The 19,808-nt window shown below is 42.3% G+C and overlaps 2 protein-coding genes and 1 long non-coding RNA gene across 4 annotated transcripts in view; 1 reads left to right on the top strand and 2 right to left on the bottom strand.

Moving 5' to 3' along the window:
- The window catches only part of LOC135675559 (uncharacterized), a 38,085-nt gene extending 26,523 nt beyond the window's left edge, over window positions 1-11,562 (top strand). Inside the window, exons 4-6 of one of the 2 annotated variants that reach the window (XM_065185831.1) lie at window positions 9,949-9,991; window positions 10,081-10,518; window positions 11,079-11,562. In XM_065185831.1, the coding sequence (XP_065041903.1) occupies window positions 9,976-9,991; window positions 10,081-10,518; window positions 11,079-11,515 (891 nt within the window). In that variant the 5' untranslated portion in view covers window positions 9,949-9,975 and the 3' untranslated portion in view covers window positions 11,516-11,562. Of the gene's footprint in view, window positions 1-9,831; window positions 9,992-10,080; window positions 10,519-11,078 lie in introns of those variants that run through there. The other variant, XM_065185832.1, reaches the window with a different exon arrangement.
- Window positions 7,751-9,573, bottom strand: LOC135677927 (NAP1-related protein 2-like). The gene is made up of 4 exons (XM_065190333.1): window positions 9,518-9,573; window positions 9,194-9,275; window positions 8,005-8,127; window positions 7,751-7,909 (listed from the first exon to the last, which is right to left on the bottom strand). Exons 1-4 carry the CDS (start codon window positions 9,571-9,573, stop codon window positions 7,835-7,837), a joined length of 336 nt encoding a protein of 111 aa, XP_065046405.1. The 3' UTR covers window positions 7,751-7,834.
- On the bottom strand, window positions 10,979-11,945 carry LOC135675562 (uncharacterized). Its single transcript, XR_010513929.1, has 2 exons — window positions 11,628-11,945; window positions 10,979-11,345 (listed from the first exon to the last, which is right to left on the bottom strand). It is a non-coding gene; the product is annotated as an uncharacterized LOC135675562 (long non-coding RNA).
- Between the last annotated feature and the right edge of the window lie 7,863 nt (window positions 11,946-19,808).

The raw sequence follows: 19,808 nt of genomic DNA, 5'->3' as shown, positions 1-19,808 counted from the left end.
CCAAAAATCACTTGTAAATTATTAGAAATTTTCTTTCTAAATTTTAATTAAAAAATTGGATACTTGAATTACAATGTTTTTAAATAGGATTGGACTATTTTTTAGTCCTATTATAAAAAATGTAACCTCAGTTTCACTCTATTCAAAAAATCATTAGATTCTGTTTCTCTTATAAATTTGCATTCCTCCAATAACTTTCAATTATATTTCATCTCTTGTTCCTTAATCCTTCAGTAACTTTCGTTGTCTGACAAGCATAAAAAAAAGGTGTATCTGTCTGAAAATTACAAAGAATTTTGGTGAACTTGTATGATTCATAGAGGTTTATCCATCACTCTTCTCCTAATCAAGCTTACAAAGTCTTAACTCATATATGAAGATCTTACTCATATACAAAGAATTTAGTATGACTCTAGATAACACCTTTTAATACTAACTCAGATAAACTTTAGATTATGTTCCAACATTATGTAATTTCTTTTACAGGTTGAATAAACATGGAATGAATGAATCTCAGGGCTACAAGTATTTTGTTTTGCGTGCACAAAAAATAGCATTATCACATGGATATGAAATCATCAATTGGTATGAACTCTACATCTGGATGAATTGTATGTCCTCGATTGTTTCTGCTCTAAAACTTGTGTTCCTTGATGAACAGGGAAGAGACTTTCAACAACTTTGGGAGTCAACTCAGCCCAAAAACTGTGGTTCATAACTGGTATTTTTTCTTGATCTGACATGTTTGTTCTAATTGGTATCAAGCAATACATATGCTTTCAAATATGTCAAATGTAAGTTCTCATCATTAATGATAAAACACACATCAAATGTTAATTTTTTGGATAATAAAACACAACAGGACAAACTTCTATAGCTTCCAGAAACACAACTAAGAAAGGATTGGAAAGAGATGAGAAATCTGACTTCTGTGTACAGCGATCCGGATAGATTGTGTTGGTGTCATCACTGTCATAAGACAATTTTCCTTGTGTGCTTGCAGGCTTGGTGGTGGAGTAGCACAGAAGGTGGTGGCGGCCGGACTGAGATGCATTGTGAGCAACCAGGAGAAGTGGTACTTGGATCACTTGGATGTCCCATGGCAGAAGTTCTACATGAATGAGCCCCTTACAAACATCTCCACGCCTGAGCAGCAGAAATTGGTCATTGGTGGTGAGGTGTGCATGTGGGGAGAAAGTATTGATGCCTCTGATATCGAGCAAACCATCTGGCCTCGTGCTGCAGCTGCTGCAGGTAATACTGGCGAAAACTAAGCATTAAAATCTCGGTTAGATATCAGTTTCCATAACCTACCCAACCAATATAAGACCAGTATATATATAATTGAATAAAATAGAAAAAGAATTAAAAAGTAATGTTATTGTATCGCTATCGAACTATATTAAAACAACAAAGACATGTTAGATAAATAAATTAAAAAGTCTCCTGTCTTTTGCATTGTTTACAAGGAGAGGCACGCCACGCCACCTGTAGAAGGAGACGTCTACTAGAGTCGAAGGCCACCACATATAGGGTGAGTCCACTAGCAACTTCATGAATATGCCAGCAAACCCATATCCGAGAAACTACACACCATAAGGGCATTTAAAAGCCGTTACTTCTTGACCGGAAGTAGGGAAAGATCAATTGGAATTAACTAACTAACTAAACCATCGAAGAATAAATAAATCATCTAAGAATAACTAACTAACTAACTAAATCATCAGAATTCAGCAACCATATTATTTATTACCTTTTCTTTATAAAAAAAAAGAATAAATAATGATTTTTTTTTAATACCAATTTCTCGATACTAGAAGAAGAAATCACCTGAATCGATAGCACCAGCAGCATGGCCGGCAATAATGGGATATCCTTGTGGTAGAAGATCTTGGACATGGATAAAATTTCGAAACCGGCAGAAGCACTTTCCGTGCCGGCGAGTATGGTGGTCACCACATTCTTTAAAGTTGTAGGGTCCCGGATTCAACGAGAAACCCCAGTTTGTGTATGGCATCCTTACCACTTTGTTTGGTAGCATATTAGCCATTAGTTTCCCAACGATGAGCACGATGATGTTGATGCAGACTTGTGATAAATAGAATAATTGCTGTCGGTAAGAAGATAATGCTGCAATTACGGACCCGAGGATGCAAATGGGGATTCCGATAAGCCATGTTCGGAATGTCAAGACCTGCAATGTGTTATCATCTGTTGGTGGGACTGTCAACCGAACTTGCTCGATCGGAGAGTCATCCAGAATCGAACCTGAAAGAAGAGGAGAGGGAGGAAGAAGTTGAAAAAGAATCATGTAAGGATGACAGTAAGAAGTCAAAACGAAAGATGTCAGGGCATATCACCTTCTTCATCGGCCATTTGGTAGGACTCCTATTAGAGAATAAGCTATATATTGAGCAGATATAAAGGATGAAAGCATCTCTAAATATAGTGGAAAGGAATAATTGTCCGACCATTAACGAAAACAGTTTTGATTCCGTTGCCAAATATACTTTTATTAGTTTTAAAGGTGTCGGTGTCGCCGGGGCAGTGCCGCTGCCGACGCTCCCGTTGTTGTGGCACCTCTTGTGCTACCCAGCGCTTGCCCCAACGGAAACGTCTTCAGGCACACCGAGCACCGGTGCACCCTGCCACCACCGGAGGCCGCCGTGGAGGCACTTGCGCTAGTCGTGGAAGAACCTGAGGCCGAGACTTCCTTGACACCGTTGCTAGGCTTCCGGTGGCTGGCCTTGTGCCCGCCCAGAGCCTGGTAAGACCCGAATGCCTTCTTGCAGACTCAACGACCCGAATGCCGAGTGGGAGGCCAACAATGGCAGGCGATGAGTACCGGACCCTCTCAAACCTGGAAAAATAAAAGAACAAAAGAAAAAAAAAGGAAAAATATATTGTGCATAATGAAATAGCAAAAGTTTTACCATGACAAAGGATAACACAGATTTAAACTCCTCATTCCATTCATAGATTTAACATAGTATCATTCATTCATATAAAATAAAAACATACTCCTACATATTTTAATATTAAAACATACCATAACATTTACTCACACATCCACATACATAAATAAAAAGATTAATTTAAAACTACAAACTACATAGTGCTATTAGCAAAAGATGCTGTCTAGAGGGGGCAGCATTTCAGGCGACGAGCGCAACAATCTTTGGTACTTTACCATATGACTGTCATTGATATAATCAATAAGATTAACAATATATAAAAAAATAGAATGACACCCATACCCTTAGCCATCTCTCACAAATAATCACTCGATCGTACTTGGTCTTGTACTACAACAACCATTTTATAGATGTTGACTCACTCCCTCTCAAAAGCCAACCCGTGAGGTGATAGTGACCGCGACAGCGACCTGAGCAAAGCCAGTATTTCGTGCGACGCGTAAATGTTCATCCGCCTAAACACCTTGGTTCTATGAGTCTCGTTTCAAAGGCCAATGATCATGTGTTATCGGAAACCATAAGTAACAGAGACAGCCACCACAAGACGTCGACATCGTCGCGCGACAACCGAGAGGGATTCACAGGAGCAGGAGCAGGTGCAGGCGAAAGCGCAAGTAGGACAAGTGCGCCTGCCCTACAGGTCTCGTGATCCCTCACACCCCTCTGAACTCCCACCCATGAAACCTCCCACCCGTGAACTCTATCACGTGCACAACACGACGTGGGGAGACCCCGGCTACCGAGTGGTGGCGGCGTGCGAGCCGCTCCAGCGGGGGATGTGCAGCCACGGTAGCGCCCGGTCCACGGCGTGGCTCACCCACGCCAGCCCTCGCCGCCACCGCCCTGCCCCCCGCACCTCCAGTGGGAACACCTCCTTAGAGTTCCACACTCTGGCCACCACCCATGAGGTAGGCGGGTCGGCAAGGAACGCGCCCACCTCCTCCCACCGGAACGCGACGGAGCAGCCCAAGGGGACGACGAGGAAGGTGCCGAGGGAGGGCGGGTTGGCGAGGACGACGTCGATGTCACGGTGTCATTCTCCGCCGTCATGTACGCGTACTTCGCCACCTTCTCCTTAGATCACTCCTACATTCTGCAACATATTCGGTGCAATCCTCGCCTACGGATGTCACTCGATTAAATTAGTATTAAAGACAGTGATTAGTGTGATGGGAGAGAGGCTCGTACGTCGCTACCGCTCGGCAACCGGGGTCCCCACGCCATGTTGTGCAGCAGCGCTGCCATGTCCGCCACTCCCCTTCCTTCCTCATGCTCGTCCGTATTCTTTCTCTTTTTTTCTTTTTCTTTTTGTGTTCCATTCTTTCCTATCATCTCCTGTTTCTGAGTTAACGCACTTTGGACATCCTTTTGTGATCTTATTCTCCTCAGTAAGTATGCGTGTGTATGCGAAGAAGCACAATCATAATGTTAATAAAAGTGGCGGAGATGATTAGCGGGCCGGAGAAGGAGATCATTGGACTTGTCTCGGGTGCATCAAGACCGTGGCCTGAGTCACCTCCTTGCCTTGTTATTATCCTCACCCTCGAAGAAGGATACCGTGAGCGACGTCTCTCGGCACCTTTCTCGCCGTCCGCCCGTGATCCGGGGTGGCAGGTCCCGTGATCTCTCGAACGACGCTACAAGGCATGGGGGACCCAGCGGTTCCCGTGAGCCCGGCTGCCGAGCGGTGGCGACGTACAAGCCTCTCTCCCATCGCACTAATTACTGTCTTTAATATTAATCTAATCGAATGGCATCCGGGGATTACACGTCCTCGTCAACCCGCCCTCCCTCGGCACCTTCCTCGTCAACCCGCCCTCTCTCCCAATCACTATCTTTAATACTTTCTCGCCGTCCCTCCTTCCCCCGTGAACACGCACCCGTGAACTCCGTAACAGGGCGTGGGGGATTGCACCTTCCGCGCGGTGGACCGGTCGCTGCCGTGACTGCGCATCCCCCGCTGGAGCGGCTCGCACGCCGCCACCACTCGGCAGACGCGGTCCCCCACACCCTGTTGTTCACTTGACGGAGTTCACGGGTGGGAGTTCAGAGGGGCGTGAGTGATGACGCCTGCGCCTGCTGCTGTGAATCCCTCTCGTGGTGGCTGTCTCTGCTTGTAGGAGATGTGCCGAGGGGGCGGAACCCGAGCAGCACATCGACGGTGAGCTCGTCCTTTCCATCGAGAAGCTCCAGGAGATCCAAGACGAGCTCGAGAGGGTAACGCTTTCTTTTGCAAAGGAAAAGGTAGAAAAAAGACATCTTTTATTCTTTTTATCCCTTTCCATTCAAACCATTTCAGTTATCACATAATTCGATTCTCTGGAATTATGTGATGCCTTTTTCTTCTAATTCTTTGTCGTTGTGTTGTCTTGCTTCGTGCCTCTTATTGTTCGAAGTAGAGAGCTTTTTGGATGGTACGTTGTGTTGGCTACTTTTGGTCGATTGTGCCGCTCAAACTCCCCGACGGATTCGCTTTGATCTCTATATGAGTAATTAAACGCACTGATATCTTTGGATGGGGGTTTTTGTATCGTGTTTCTGTTTCATTCCACTCGCAATTTGCGTCGTGTTATGATTCTCGATAGATGGACGAGGGTTTGTTATTTGGTTTGGGTGTTTTCTTGTTTCTGGCATGTCACTGTGAGGAAATTATTAGTTCCTGTGAAGGCTTTCTTGATTCCTCCAAGCTTGTGGTCAACATGATACTTATTCTTGTTGTTAAATGTTTACAAATATTGTAATTTTCAGTTGACAATCAGTTATCATCAATATGATGCTTAACCGTGCAGAGAAGTTGCTAGAGAAAGAAAAAGAAAAAGAGAACTATAAGGAAAATAGAGGTAGCTATGAAACATTGATTTTTTGAAAGGACATGTTACAGAAACTAGAATGCTGATAAAGATATCTTTGAGGTTTTACCTGTGATAAAGATATGATGACTGGAGGTTTTGTTTTTTAGTTCAGAATTCCTGTGGTGTCTTACCTTCCTAGGAATGCACAATATTTCGTATTCTTCCTTGTGTATGCCTTTTGTATTCGTTCTTTGTTTTTTTTTTTTTTTTTTTTGCTGATTATCATCGAGTAGGTATTGCAAAGAACCTGCAAAAATGGCAGTATATTAGTATAGCATTTCATCACATGTCAACTGCTGGTTGTATCTTGGGCATTCATCCATCTTTGTACTGTTTACTTATCGTGACATTCTTGTTCCAAAGTATAATTTGTTTGTTTGTTTGTTTTTTTTTTTTTATGGCTGCATGTGTTTGACTTATTCCGACCATATGACGGTTAAAATTGTTCTTATAGGTCAATGAGGAAGCACGTGATAAAGTTTTTGAAGTGGAACAGAAATACAATGAGATACGCAGACCTGTGTTTGTCAGGCGGGCTGAAATTATCCAGCGTATCCCTGACTTTTGGTTAACTGCGGTATGTAACTTTTTATTTCTTTAATCATGGGAGTGGATGTTCATTTTGAGGCATCTCATTTGACTTATCTTTTCTTTGTTCCTGATGATATGCAGTTCTTGAGTCATCCTGCTCTTGGTGATCTACTAACTGAGAAGGACCAAATAATGAAGGATGCCAAATATAGCTAAGTTGAATAATGTTTTTTCACATTGCATCTTGTGACTTAGTCTGAATTCAATGGATCTAAATTTATGAATTTGTTTAAATTTTAATAGTGCATTGTTTCTGAAATCTAGCATTCCTCATTAATGTAGATTTTCAAGTTCTTGCATTCATTAGATGTCGAAGATTTTAAGGATGTGAAGACAGGCTATTCAATTACATTTGTGAATAGTTTTGCTCATCTGTCAACGAATACGAGGAGACAGAGCGCCAAGTACTCCTCCTTTGTTAGCAGGTGATCACCTGCCGGCAAAGGAGTACTTGGCGCTCAGCCTCCTCGTGTTCGCCCGCGGATCAACAAAGCTAGCAAAGTACTTCGTACGACTAGTAAATGTTTACCCGCTTATATAACTTAAGCCAGGGCTGATGGGATCCACACGTCTGCCTCCTCGTGCTCGCCCGCGGATGAGGACCTGGTACTCATCGTCTGCCATTGTTATCCTCCGACTCGGTCGGCGAAGCTCGAGTATAGGCCTTTCGTCTGCGGGTAGGCATTCAGGTCGTATCAGGCCCTATGCGGGCACAAGGCCAACCATCGGAAGCCTAGCAGCGGAGTCGAGGAAGCCTCGCGTTGGGCTCTTCCACAAGGCCACCCATTTGCAGGTAGGTGGAAGAGCCCAATGCGAGGCTTCCTCGACACCGCTGCTGGGCTTCCGATGGTTGGCATTGTGCCCGCATAGGGCCTGATACGACCCGAATGCCTACCCGCAGACGAAAAGCCTATACTCGAGCTTCGCCGACCGAGTCGGAGGATAACAATGGCAGGCGATGAGTACCAAGTCCTCATCCGCGGGCGAGCACGAGGAGGCAGACGTGTGGATCCCATCAGCCCTGGCTTAAGTTATATAAGCGGGTAAACATTTACTAGTCGTACGAAGTACTTTGCTAGCTTTGTTGATCCGCGGGCGAACACGAGGAGGCTGAGCGCCAAGTACTCCTTTGCCGGCAGGTGATCACCTGCTAACAAAGGAGGAGTACTTGACGCTCTGTCTCCTCGTATTCGTTGACAGATGAGCAAAACTATTCACAAATGTAATTGAATAGCCTGTCTTCACATCCTTAAAATCTTCGACATCTAATGAATGCAAGAACTTGAAAATCTACATTAACGAGGAATGCTAGATTTCAAAAACAATGCACTATTAAAATTTAAACAAATTCATAAATTTAGATCCATTGAATTCAGACTAAGTCACAAGATGCAATGTGAAAAAACATTATTCAACTTAGCTATATTTGGCATCCTTCATTATTTGGTCCTTCTCAGTTAGTAGATCACCAAGAGCAGGATGACTCAAGAACTGCATATCATCAGGAACAAAGAAAAGATAAGTCAAATGAGATGCCTCAAAATGAACATCCACACCCATGATTAAAGAAATAAAAAGTTACATACCGCAGTTAACCAAAAGTCAGGGATACGCTGGATAATTTCAGCCCGCCTGACAAACACAGGTCTGCGTATCTCATTGTATTTCTGTTCCACTTCAAAAACTTTATCACGTGCTTCCTCATTGACCTATAAGAACAATTTTAACCGTCATATGGTCGGAATAAGTCAAACACATGCAGCCACAAAAAAAAAAAAAAAAACAAACAAATTATACTTTGGAACAAGAATGTCACGATAAGTAAACAGTACAAAGACGGATGAATGCCCAAGATACAACCAGCAGTTGACATGTGATGAAATGCTATACTAATATACTGCCATTTTTGCAGGTTCTTTGCAATACCTACTCGATGATAATCAGCAAAAAAAAAAAAAAAAAAAAACAAAGAACGAATACAAAAGGCATACACAAGGAAGAATACGAAATATTGTGCATTCCCAGGAAGGTAAGACACCACAGGAATTCTGAACTAAAAAACAAAACCTCCAGTCATCATATCTTTATCACAGGTAAAACCTCAAAGATATCTTTATCAGCATTCTAGTTTCTGTAACATGTCCTTTCAAAAAATCAATGTTTCATAGCTACCTCTATTTTCCTTATAGTTCTCTTTTTCTTTTTCTTTCTCTAGCAACTTCTCTGCACGGTTAAGCATCATATTGAAGCTTGATAACTGATTGTCAACTGAAAATTACAATATTTGTAAACATTTAACAACAAGAATAAGTATCATGTTGACCACAAGCTTGGAGGAATCAAGAAAGCCTTCACAGGAACTAATAATTTCCTAACAGTGACATGCCAGAAACAAGAAAACACCCAAACCAAATAACAAACCCTCGTCCATCTATCGAGAATCATAACACGACGCAAATTGCGAGTGGAATGAAACAGAAACACGATACAAAAACCCCCATCCAAAGATATCAGTGTGTTTAATTACTCATATAGAGATCAAAGCGAGGAATCCGTCAGGGAGTTTGAGCGACACAATCGACCAAAAGTAGTCAACACAACGTACCGTCCAAAAAGCTCTCTACTTCGAACAATAAGAGGCACGAAGCAAGACAACACAACGACAAAGAATTAGAAGAAAAAGGCATCACATAATTCCAGAGAATCGAATTATGTGATAACTGAAATGGTTTGAATGGAAAGGGATAAAAAGAATAAAAGATGTCTTTTTTCTACCTTTTCCTTTGCAAAAGAAAGCGTTACCCTCTCGAGCTCGTCTTGGATCTCCTGGAGCTTCTCGATGGAAAGGACGAGCTCACTGTGGATGTGTGAGTAAATGTTATGGTATGTTTTAATATTAAAATATGTAGGAGTATGTTTTTATTTTATATGAATGAATGATACTATGTTAAATCTATGAATGGAATGAGGAGTTTAAATCTGTGTTATCCTTTGTCATGGTAAAACTTTTGCTATTTCATTATGCACAATATATTTTTCCTTTTTTTTTCTTTTGTTCTTTTTTTTTTTCCAGGTTTGAGAGGGTCCGGTACTCATCGCCTGCCATTGTTGGCCTCCCACTCGGCATTCGGGTCGTTGAGTCTGCAAGAAGGCATTCGGGTCTTACCAGGCTCTGGGCGGGCACAAGGCCAGCCACCGGAAGCCTAGCAACGGTGTCAAGGAAGTCTCGGCCTCGGGTTCTTCCACGACTAGCGCAAGCGCCTCCACGGCGGCCACCGGTGGTGGCAGGGTGCACCGGTGCTCGGTGTGCCTGAAGACGTTTCCGTTGGGGCAAGCGCTGGGTAGCACAAGAGGTGCCACAACAACGGGAGCGTCGGCAGTGGCACTGCCCCGGCGGCACCGACACCTTTTAAACTAATAAAAGTATATTTGGCAACGGAATCAAAACTATTTTCGTTAATGGTCGGACAATTATTCCTTTCCACTATATTTAGAGATGCTTTCATCCTTTATATCTGCTCAATATACAGCTTATTCTCTAATAGGAGTCCTACCAAATGGCCGATGAAGAAGGTGATATGCCCTGACATCTTTCGTTTTGACTTCTTACTATCATCCTTACATGATTCTTTTTCAACTTCTTCCTCCCTCTCTTATTTCAGGTTCGATTCTGGATGACTCTCCGATCGAGCAAGTTCGGTTGACAGTCCCACCAACAGATGATAACACATTGCAGGTCTTGACATTCCGAACATGGCTTATCGGAATCCCCATTTGCATCCTCGGGTCCGTAATTGCAGCATTATCTTCTTACCGACAGCAATTGTTCTATTTATCACAAGTCTGCATCAACATCATCGTGCTCATCATTGGGAAACTAATGGCTAATATGCTACCAAACAAAGTGGTAAGGATGCCATACACAAACTGGGGTTTCTCGTTGAATCCGGGACCCTACAACTTTAAAGAATGTGGTGACCACCATACTGGCCGGCATGGAAAGTGCTTCTGCTGGCTTCGAAATTTTATCCATGTCCAAGATCTTCTACCACAAGGATATCCCATTATTGCCGGCCATGCTGCTGGTGCTATCGATTCAGGTGATTTCTTCTTCTAGTATCGAGAAATTGGTATTAAAAAAAAAATCATTATTTATTCTTTTTTTTATAAAGAAAAGGTAATAAATAATATGGTTGCTGAATTCTGATGATTTAGTTAGTTAGTTAGTTATTCTTAGATGATTTATTTATTCTTCGATGGTTTAGTTAGTTAGTTAATTCCAATTGATCTTTCCCTACTTCCGGTCAAGAAGTAACGGCTTTTAAATGCCCTTATGGTGTGTAGTTTCTCGGATATGGGTTTGCTGGCATATTCATGAAGTTGCTAGTGGACTCACCCTATATGTGGTGGCCTTCGACTCTAGTAGACGTCTCCTTCTACAGGTGGCGTGGCGTGCCTCTCCTTGTAAACAATGCAAAAGACAGGAGACTTTTTAATTTATTTATTTAACATGTCTTCGTTGTTTTAATATAGTTCGATAGCGATACAATAACATTACTTTTTAATTCTTTTTCTATTTTATTCAATTATATATATACTGGTCTTATATTGGTTGGGTAGGTTATGGAAACTGATATCTAACCGAGATTTTAATGCTTAGTTTTCGCCAGTATTACCTGCAGCAGCTGCAGCACGAGGCCAGATGGTTTGCTCGATATCAGAGGCATCAATACTTTCTCCCCACATGCACACCTCACCACCAATGACCAATTTCTGCTGCTCAGGCGTGGAGATGTTTGTAAGGGGCTCATTCATGTAGAACTTCTGCCATGGGACATCCAAGTGATCCAAGTACCACTTCTCCTGGTTGCTCACAATGCATCTCAGTCCGGCCGCCACCACCTTCTGTGCTACTCCACCACCAAGCCTGCAAGCACACAAGGAAAATTGCCTTATGACAGTGATGACACCAACACAATCTATCCGGATCGCTGTACACAGAAGTCAGATTTCTCATCTCTTTCCAATCCTTTCTTAGTTGTGTTTCTGGAAGCTATAGAAGTTTGTCCTGTTGTGTTTTATTATCCAAAAAATTAACATTTGATGTGTGTTTTATCATTAATGATGAGAACTTACATTTGACATATTTGAAAGCATATGTATTGCTTGATACCAATTAGAACAAACATGTCAGATCAAGAAAAAATACCAGTTATGAACCACAGTTTTTGGGCTGAGTTGACTCCCAAAGTTGTTGAAAGTCTCTTCCCTGTTCATCAAGGAACACAAGTTTTAGAGCAGAAACAACCGAGGACATACAATTCATCCAGATGTAGAGTTCATACCAATTGATGATTTCATATCCATGTGATAATGCTATTTTTTGTGCACGCAAAACAAAATACTTGTAGCCCTGAGATTCATTCATTCCATGTTTATTCAACCTGTAAAAGAAATTACATAATGTTGGAACATAATCTAAAGTTTATCTGAGTTAGTGTTAAAAGGTGTTATCTAGAGTCATACTAAATTCTTTGTATATGAGTAAGATCTTCATATATGAGTTAAGACTTTGTAAGCTTGATTAGGAGAAGAGTGATGGATAAACCTCTATGAATCATACAAGTTCACCAAAATTCTTTGTAATTTTCAGACAGATACACCTTTTTTTTATGCTTGTCAGACAACGAAAGTTACTGAAGGATTAAGGAACAAGAGATGAAATATAATTGAAAGTTATTGGAGGAATGCAAATTTATAAGAGAAACAGAATCTAATGATTTTTTGAATAGAGTGAAACTGAGGTTACATTTTTTATAATAGGACTCAAAAATAGTCCAATCCTATTTAAAAACATTGTAATTCAAGTATCCAATTTTTTAATTAAAATTTAGAAAGAAAATTTCTAATAATTTACAAGTGATTTTTGGTCTAAGTGATTGTAAATTATTTTTAAATTAGTTAAAACTAAAAAATTGACACAAATGTTTTAAGGACTAAAATCAATGAAAATATCTATTTTTAAAGTTAAAAAGAAACACTCTACTTACGGGTTAATGGTTATCTTGATGTGCTCAATTTCAATGGAATTTGGTTCGCTCAAACGCCGATTAGTAGAACCTGTGAATGGTTAATACCTCTGCATCATGTTCTATCTCTGGTATGTCTCCTTGGGTTCTGCTTGTTATTCTCTGTTCTTTATTTTATTTTTAAGGTGGATCTGTTTCTTGTTTTGAATCGAGTTTGGAGGGATTTGATCCTAAGCTAGTAAGAATTTTAATTGTACCAATTTCTTTTTCTTAGTGTATTGGCTAAATCAATCGACAAGTGTTCATATGCTCAAAGGAAACCACATTCTTCCTGTAAACATACAGTGTAAAAGACCTGAGCGGTCGAGATTAGGGGAGTCGTAATTTTGACCCATTTGGGCCCAAATGTTCTACTTCCGAGACGGCCACGATCTCGTCCGTGCATCCACAGAGGGCATTGCGATCGGTTAATACATTTGATCGGATCCTGATCAGACCGTGGATCCACACACAGATCAAACACTTGATCGGCAACTGACGGTCACGATGGCATCTCGATCAACCTTGGGTACTCCATCGTGTCTTCTATATAAAATCCGGCTCAGTCTGTGTCTCCAAGATCCTCTCGCGAAGTAAAACCCTAGTCGGAGTACCTTTCCTCTTCTTTGCGGCGGATCTCGCAGCCCTCCGAGTAATGACTCCTATCTCATGATATCTGCATCTACCGCTCTATGTCCTTTGTTTGTTCAGTGGTTTATTGATCGTGCGCTCCCTCACATTTGCTTTTCGATGTCGTCCTATTTTGACACTCATTTGTTGTGTTATTATTGTTGGTGCTGTTGTGATTTTTTTTTTGATGCAATCTGTATAAACGTTTAGTCGAAAGTTATGCTTATTACGATTGGGAAGAATGCTTGTAGGCGATATATACATTTCCGTGGGAAGTGAATTGTTATATCCTGTGCTAAAACGTGCTACCGTGGAAACACTCTGACTATAACAGCAGTTCCGCTTAGAGTCATTAGTATTGCCTTCTATTAATAACCAGGCTTAAATTTCCAGGGCATTTAGGTTTACATGTTGAATAGTCGTACATATAAACAATGTTGTAGAATCTGCTCAAAAGAAATGTGAGTGTTCGGGAGGATCTTTTGGAAAAGCAGCAGCTTTTATGGTCTTTAATAATCATTCCTTCAATGAGGTTTCAGTGGCTTACTGCCAAATCTCTTGGATAATTCCAAAAGATTGTGTCAGTCGTTTTCTGCTTGCTTGTTTATTAAGATAATTTGTTATAATTTTGGAAGGAACATGTTTTCATATTTTTGAAGATCGGAAAAAGAAACCTCACGTCTTCTCAAACAACTCCAGGACGTGAAAGCATGACCCTGATTCCAGGAATGGAATGGAATGGAAAGGAGATTCCTTTTTTATCAGCATAATAGAAACACTAGAATTTTATTTCTTGCATGGTGAGAGAATATTCTCCAAAAAAAGTCTTGCAGTTGTGCTGTGACAAATTTATCTCCTTTGTGACATATTTGCAATTCGACTGCTGAACCTGTGCTGCTGGTCTTTTCAATAACTCTTCTGAGTCTTTAGTTGAATAGTTGTTTGTTCAAATGAAACATAATAATGGCAGCATGAAACAATTTGAGTATTCTTTAATTTTGGAACATTTTCTGGATTTTTGTGTTGAGTGTTTCAGTACTCTCTAGGTAAGGTTCTTATATTTTGTTAATTGTCTTTTTCTTACATATGGACACATACCCTTGTTATGCTTTGTATATTGTTGGTTTTATAATGTTTGTTATTAAGGAGAAAAATATTAGATGAACCTTGTTCCTTGATATGATATAATGAGTTAAATGGATTTTGGAGCGCTCATTATAGCAAGAATCTGTTATTTTGCTCAGGATGAAGGTCATAGCTGCTTATTTACTTGCAGTTCTTGGTGGAAACATTAGTCCGACAACTGGTGATGTAAAGGGTATTCTAGAATCAGGTTTAGCTTGCTTCCTTCTCATTTTGGGGCATTTTATTGTTATACATTAACAGTTAGGTTGCATATTATTTTCTGTGACCATAAAGAAATTCACGAATAAAACTTCATAAATAAAATATGTTTCTCATTAAAAATTCACAAGAGTGAAATCCGTGAGTGATGCATTTATCAATGAATTCTATGAGTGTATCATCAAGTGATGGACCAAGGGTATGAAATAAATTTGATACCAAGTAAATTGATATTCCAGATTTCATAAAGGCCTTATATGCAAAATGAAATAATTTCAAGAAAGCATTTTAATAAAAATCGAGAAAGTCCGAAAAAGATATACTTCAAATTCATGCATTCGGACAATTTAACATCCCTAACTCTCTTCTAATAAAATTAAATTGTTCTTCATTTAAAAGTTATATAAAGATATCGACTAATTGATGTTTCGTATCAGAAACTCTAAAGATATGTCATGGTAATTAAGCGGATGGAGGCGTGATCTAAGAAGAAGGGGGCGGAGTACATGAGCGACGGAGGACACCGTGACGTCGACGCCCTCCCTCGTGGGCCTTGTCCCACATGTCGGTCCCTCCCACCCGTGAACTTCGTAACAGGGCGTGGGGGATTGCACCTTCTGCGCGGTGGACCGGTCGCTGCCGTGACTGCGCATCCCCTGCTGGAGCGGCTCGCACGCCGCCACCACTCGGCAGACGCGGTCCCCCACACCCTGTTGTGCACGTGACGGAGTTCACGGGTGGGAGTTCAAAGGGGCGTGAGTGATGACGCCTGCGCCTGCTGCTGTGAATCCCTCTCGTGGTGGCTGTCTCTGCTTGTAGGAGATGTGCCGGATGCATAACTAATGGTGACGACAAATGACCATGAGGTTCCTCTTCAGAGACGATGAGGCTTTCGATCACTCATGACCAACGACTGAAACGGGACCCAAGGATCAACATATGAATCCCATCAATGCTGGCTTATGGTATTTATGCGGGTGAAGATTTGCGTGTTGCTCAAAGTATTTTGCTGGCTTTGCTCAGTCGCTGTCACGATCATCATCATTTCACGGGTGAGCTTTGGAGAGACAATGGATTCACGGGTGAGCTTTTGAGAGGCAGTGGGTTCCCAGATCGTCGTGTGTGAGATATGGCCAAGGTGCGATTCTAGTTGTCTTAATTTTGTTTATCTTGATGATGATAATTATTGTTTTTATTTATCTATCTTTGATGTGTGATTAAGTGTTAGGAATATGCTTTAATTTTGTTAATAAAGGTTACAGAGATGGTTAGCGAGCCGGTGAAGGAGATCGTCGGGCTTGTCCGTGGGTGCATCAAGACAGGAAGTAAGCAGAGGGACCACGACAGCCATAGTTGCCATTTCCATTTGGAGATTCAACCCCTCTTCCTGTGCTTCTCTTACAGCTATGCATATATATGCACACTGCTCTCTCTCTCTCTCTCTACTTGCTTCTCTTACAGCTATACATATAAAAAGAGGGAGGGAGAGAGTAACCGTGCCTCCACACCTAGTCCCAACTACTGACTGAACCCCATACCTTACCCTTCCCATCTCTTTTCTCTCAACCCACCATTGATGCCCTTCAATTCAGGCCAACCATTCTCTTCTGAAGAAAGAGAAATTCCACTGCCATCACTTCCCCTCCTTGGGAAAGACACATACATATGTGAAGACACGAGCTGCAGCGGCGTGTTTCTGTTTGTTCTTCTTTTGCAGCACCATTGATGCCCTTCAATTCATGCCAACTACTCTTTTCTGAAGAAAGAGAGAAGTTCCACTGCCATCACTTATTTCCCTTACTTGGGAAAGACACAAGCTGCAGCGGCGTGTTTCTGTTTCTTCTTTTGCTTGCTGCATACTAAGTGATCGAGCCTAGTGGGAGGACAAAGGGAGAAATTGGCCGCCATATAAGGATGGTGGAGTTTATGGCGGTCGTGGTGATCAGGGGGTACGACGCGTAGCAGGACCCGGGGGGAGCAGATGTGGGAGGTGGGGTATAGCAGCGCTGCCATGTCCGCCACTCCCCTTCCTTCCTCATGCTCGTCCGTATTCCTTCTCTTTTTTTCTTTTTCTTTTTATGTTCCATTCTTTCCGATCATCTCTTGTTTCTGAGTTAACGCACTTTGGACATCCTTTTGTGATCTTATTCTCCTCAGTAAGTATGCGTATGTTATGCAAAGAAGCACAATCATAATGTTAATGAAGGTGGCGGAGATGATTAGTGGGCCGGAGAAGGAGATCATTGGACTTGTCCCGGGTGCATCAAGACCGTGGCCTGAGGCACCTCCTTGCCTTGTTATTATCCTCACCCTCGAAGGACACCGTGAGCGACGTCTCTCGGCACCTTTCTCGCCGTCCGCCCGTGATCCCGGGTGGCAGATCCCGTGATACCTCGAACGACGCTACAAGGCGTGGGGGACCTCAGCAGTTCCCGTGATCTCTCCCACGCTACAAGGCGTGGGGGACCCCAGCAGTTCCCGTGACCCCGGCTGCCGAGCGGTGGCGACGTACGAGCCTCTCTCCCATCGCATTAATTACTGTCTTTAATATTAATCTAATCGAATGGCATCCGGGGATTACACGTCCTCGTCAACCCGCCCTCCCTCGGCACCTTCCTCGTCGTCCCCTCGGGCTGCTCCGTCGCGGTCCGGTGGGATGGGGCGGGCGCGTTCCTGGCCGACCCGCCCGCATCGTGGGCGGTGGCCAGCGTGTGGAACTCCAAGGAGGTGTTCCCACTGGAGGTGCGGGGGGCAGGGCGGTGGCGGCAAAGGCTGGCGCAGGCGAGCCGCACGGTGGACCGGGCGCTATCGTGGCTGCGCATCCCCCGGAGCGGCTCGCACGCCGCCACCACTCGGCAGCCAGGATCCCCCCACGCCATGTTGTGCACGTGACGGAGTTCACGGGTGAGAGTTCAGAGGGGTGCTATCACGGGTGGGAGTTCAAAGGGGTGCAATGGATCACGGGACCTGCAGGGCAACCGCACTCCTCATCCGCGAGCGAGCACGAGGAGGCAGAGCAAGTACTCCTCCTTTGCCGGTAGGTGATCGAATCAAACTTGAAAAACCAAAGAAAGAAGCAAAAAAAAACAAAACAAAAGAAATATATATTGTGCATAATGAAATAACTGAGAAAGAAAAATTTTATAATAACACAGATTTAACCTCTTTTTTTTATTCCATTCATAGTATCCACGTACAAACAAAATCATATATATTATAAAATTAAAGCACATTCATAATATTTAATCACACTTCCACTAGATACGTACAAACACAACTATATATATTACAAAATTAAAGCACATTCCTAATACTTAATCACACATTCAGGTGAAGTCTACAGCACTTTTTTCTAGGTATCATCATATAAACTAACATCAAAACAAACATGATAAGCAAAATTTAGATAATTAAATATTTTCATTATGAATGAAAAATATTTTCATTCCATTTATAATGAAAATATCTAATTGCTTTAATTTTACTTATCATTTTGTTTTGATGACAGTTTCTGTGATGATATCTAGAAAAGAGTGCTGCAGGCTTCACCTAAAGTGCTGCCCCTCATCTGCTATTAAGACTAATAGCACTACTTAGTTTATTATTGTAATCCTCATATTTTTATTTATCTATCTTTATCTAGTGGATATGTGATTAAGTATTAGCAATGTGCTTTAATTTTGTACGTGGATATTATGAATGGAATGAAATAAGGAGGTTAAATCTATGTTACGGTAAAACTTTCCTTTCTCAGCTATTTCAGTATGCACAATATATTTTTCTTTTGTTTTGTTTTTTTTTTTTTTTTTTTTTGCTTCTACATATTCCTACATATTACAATATTAAAACATACTCGAACATTTAATCATACATCCACATACGTAAATAAAAAGACTAATTTAAAACTACATAGTGCTATTAGCAAAAGATGCTGTCTGAGGGTGGCAGCATTTCAGGCCGCGAGCGCAGCATTCTTTCGCAGTTTGCCCATTTACTGCAATCAATATAATAAATATCATTAGCAGAAATAGTATGACACCCTTATCTTTAGTCATCTCTCACGCACTATCACTCGCTCGTACTTGGTTTTGTACTATGAGAATTAACCATTTTATAGACACTCTCAAAAGCCCACCCATGACGAGTGCGATTGCCTTGGAGGTGCGGGGGGCAGGGCGGTGGCGGCAAAGGCTGGTGCGGGCGAGCCGCGCTGTAACGGACAAACTTCTAAACAAGATGTTGGATGTAATGCTTATGTCTGTCCGTTGTCTTTTGGCATGTTCATGCCGTGTATAGCAGGTAGAGGGGCGGCCGAAGGCTTATAAGTCCCATTTTAGTTGGGTTGGTGGCCTCTTTAGGCTTGTAAATAAAGGTTGTGTCATGTGGACACGTTCGAGAGCTTTTCGGTCTGTAATGGACCATTTTACCCTTTGTTGTGCAACTATTCAGAGCTTGTAAAGTCTGTTTGTAATTTACATTGTCTATGAAGTGTTTTTCGGACATGTTTGCTTGTGGATCCCGATTGAGGCGTTCTCTTTAACCCGTTCTCTCTTTTGTTGGTCCTAAGGGACAATGGGAGGCTTCGGGGAGGCTGACCTTTGCGGACGGACGCGCGAGGGTGCCGCACGCCTTAGGCAAAACCAGCTAAGGTCGTGACAGCGCGGTGGACCGGGCGCTAGCGTGGCTGCGCATCCCCCGGAGCGGCTCGCACGCCGCCACCACTCGGCAGCCGGGGTCCCCCCACGCCATGTTGTGCACGTGACGGAGTTCACGGGTGGGAGTTCAGAGGAGTGCTATCACGGGTGGGAGTTCAGAGGGGAGCTATGGATCACGGGATCTGTAGGGCAACTGCACTCGTCACGGGTGGTGGGAGGGATCACGGGTGGGAGTTTAGAGGGGTGCTTTGGATCACGGGATCTGCATGGCAACCACACTTGTCACGGGTGGGAGTTCAGAGGGGTGCGGGCGGGACCTGCAGGGCAACCACACTTGTCACGGGTAGGCGTTTGAGAGTGTCTATAAAATGGTTGATTCTCATAGTACAAAACCAAGTATGAGCGTGATAGTGTGTGAGAGATGTTTAAGGGTAAGGGTGTCATACTATTTCTGCTAATGATATTTATTATATTGATTGTAGTAAATGGGCAAACTACGAAAGACTGCTGCGATCGCCGCTTGAAATGCTGCCCCTCTCAGACAGCTTCTTTTGTTAATAGTACTATGTAGTTTGTAGTTTTAAATTAGTGTGTTAGGTTATGTTTTAATATTGTAATATGTAGGAGTATGTTTTTATTTTGTATGAATGAATGATACTATGTTAAATATATGAATGGAACGAGGAGTTGAAG

This window comes from Musa acuminata, chromosome BXJ1-6, assembly GCF_036884655.1.
Source record: "Musa acuminata AAA Group cultivar baxijiao chromosome BXJ1-6, Cavendish_Baxijiao_AAA, whole genome shotgun sequence".
NCBI classification, from domain to species: domain Eukaryota; kingdom Viridiplantae; phylum Streptophyta; class Magnoliopsida; order Zingiberales; family Musaceae; genus Musa; species Musa acuminata.
The sequence above is the reverse complement of the archived record's forward strand: the minus strand, read 5'-3'. Positions and strand labels throughout refer to the sequence as shown.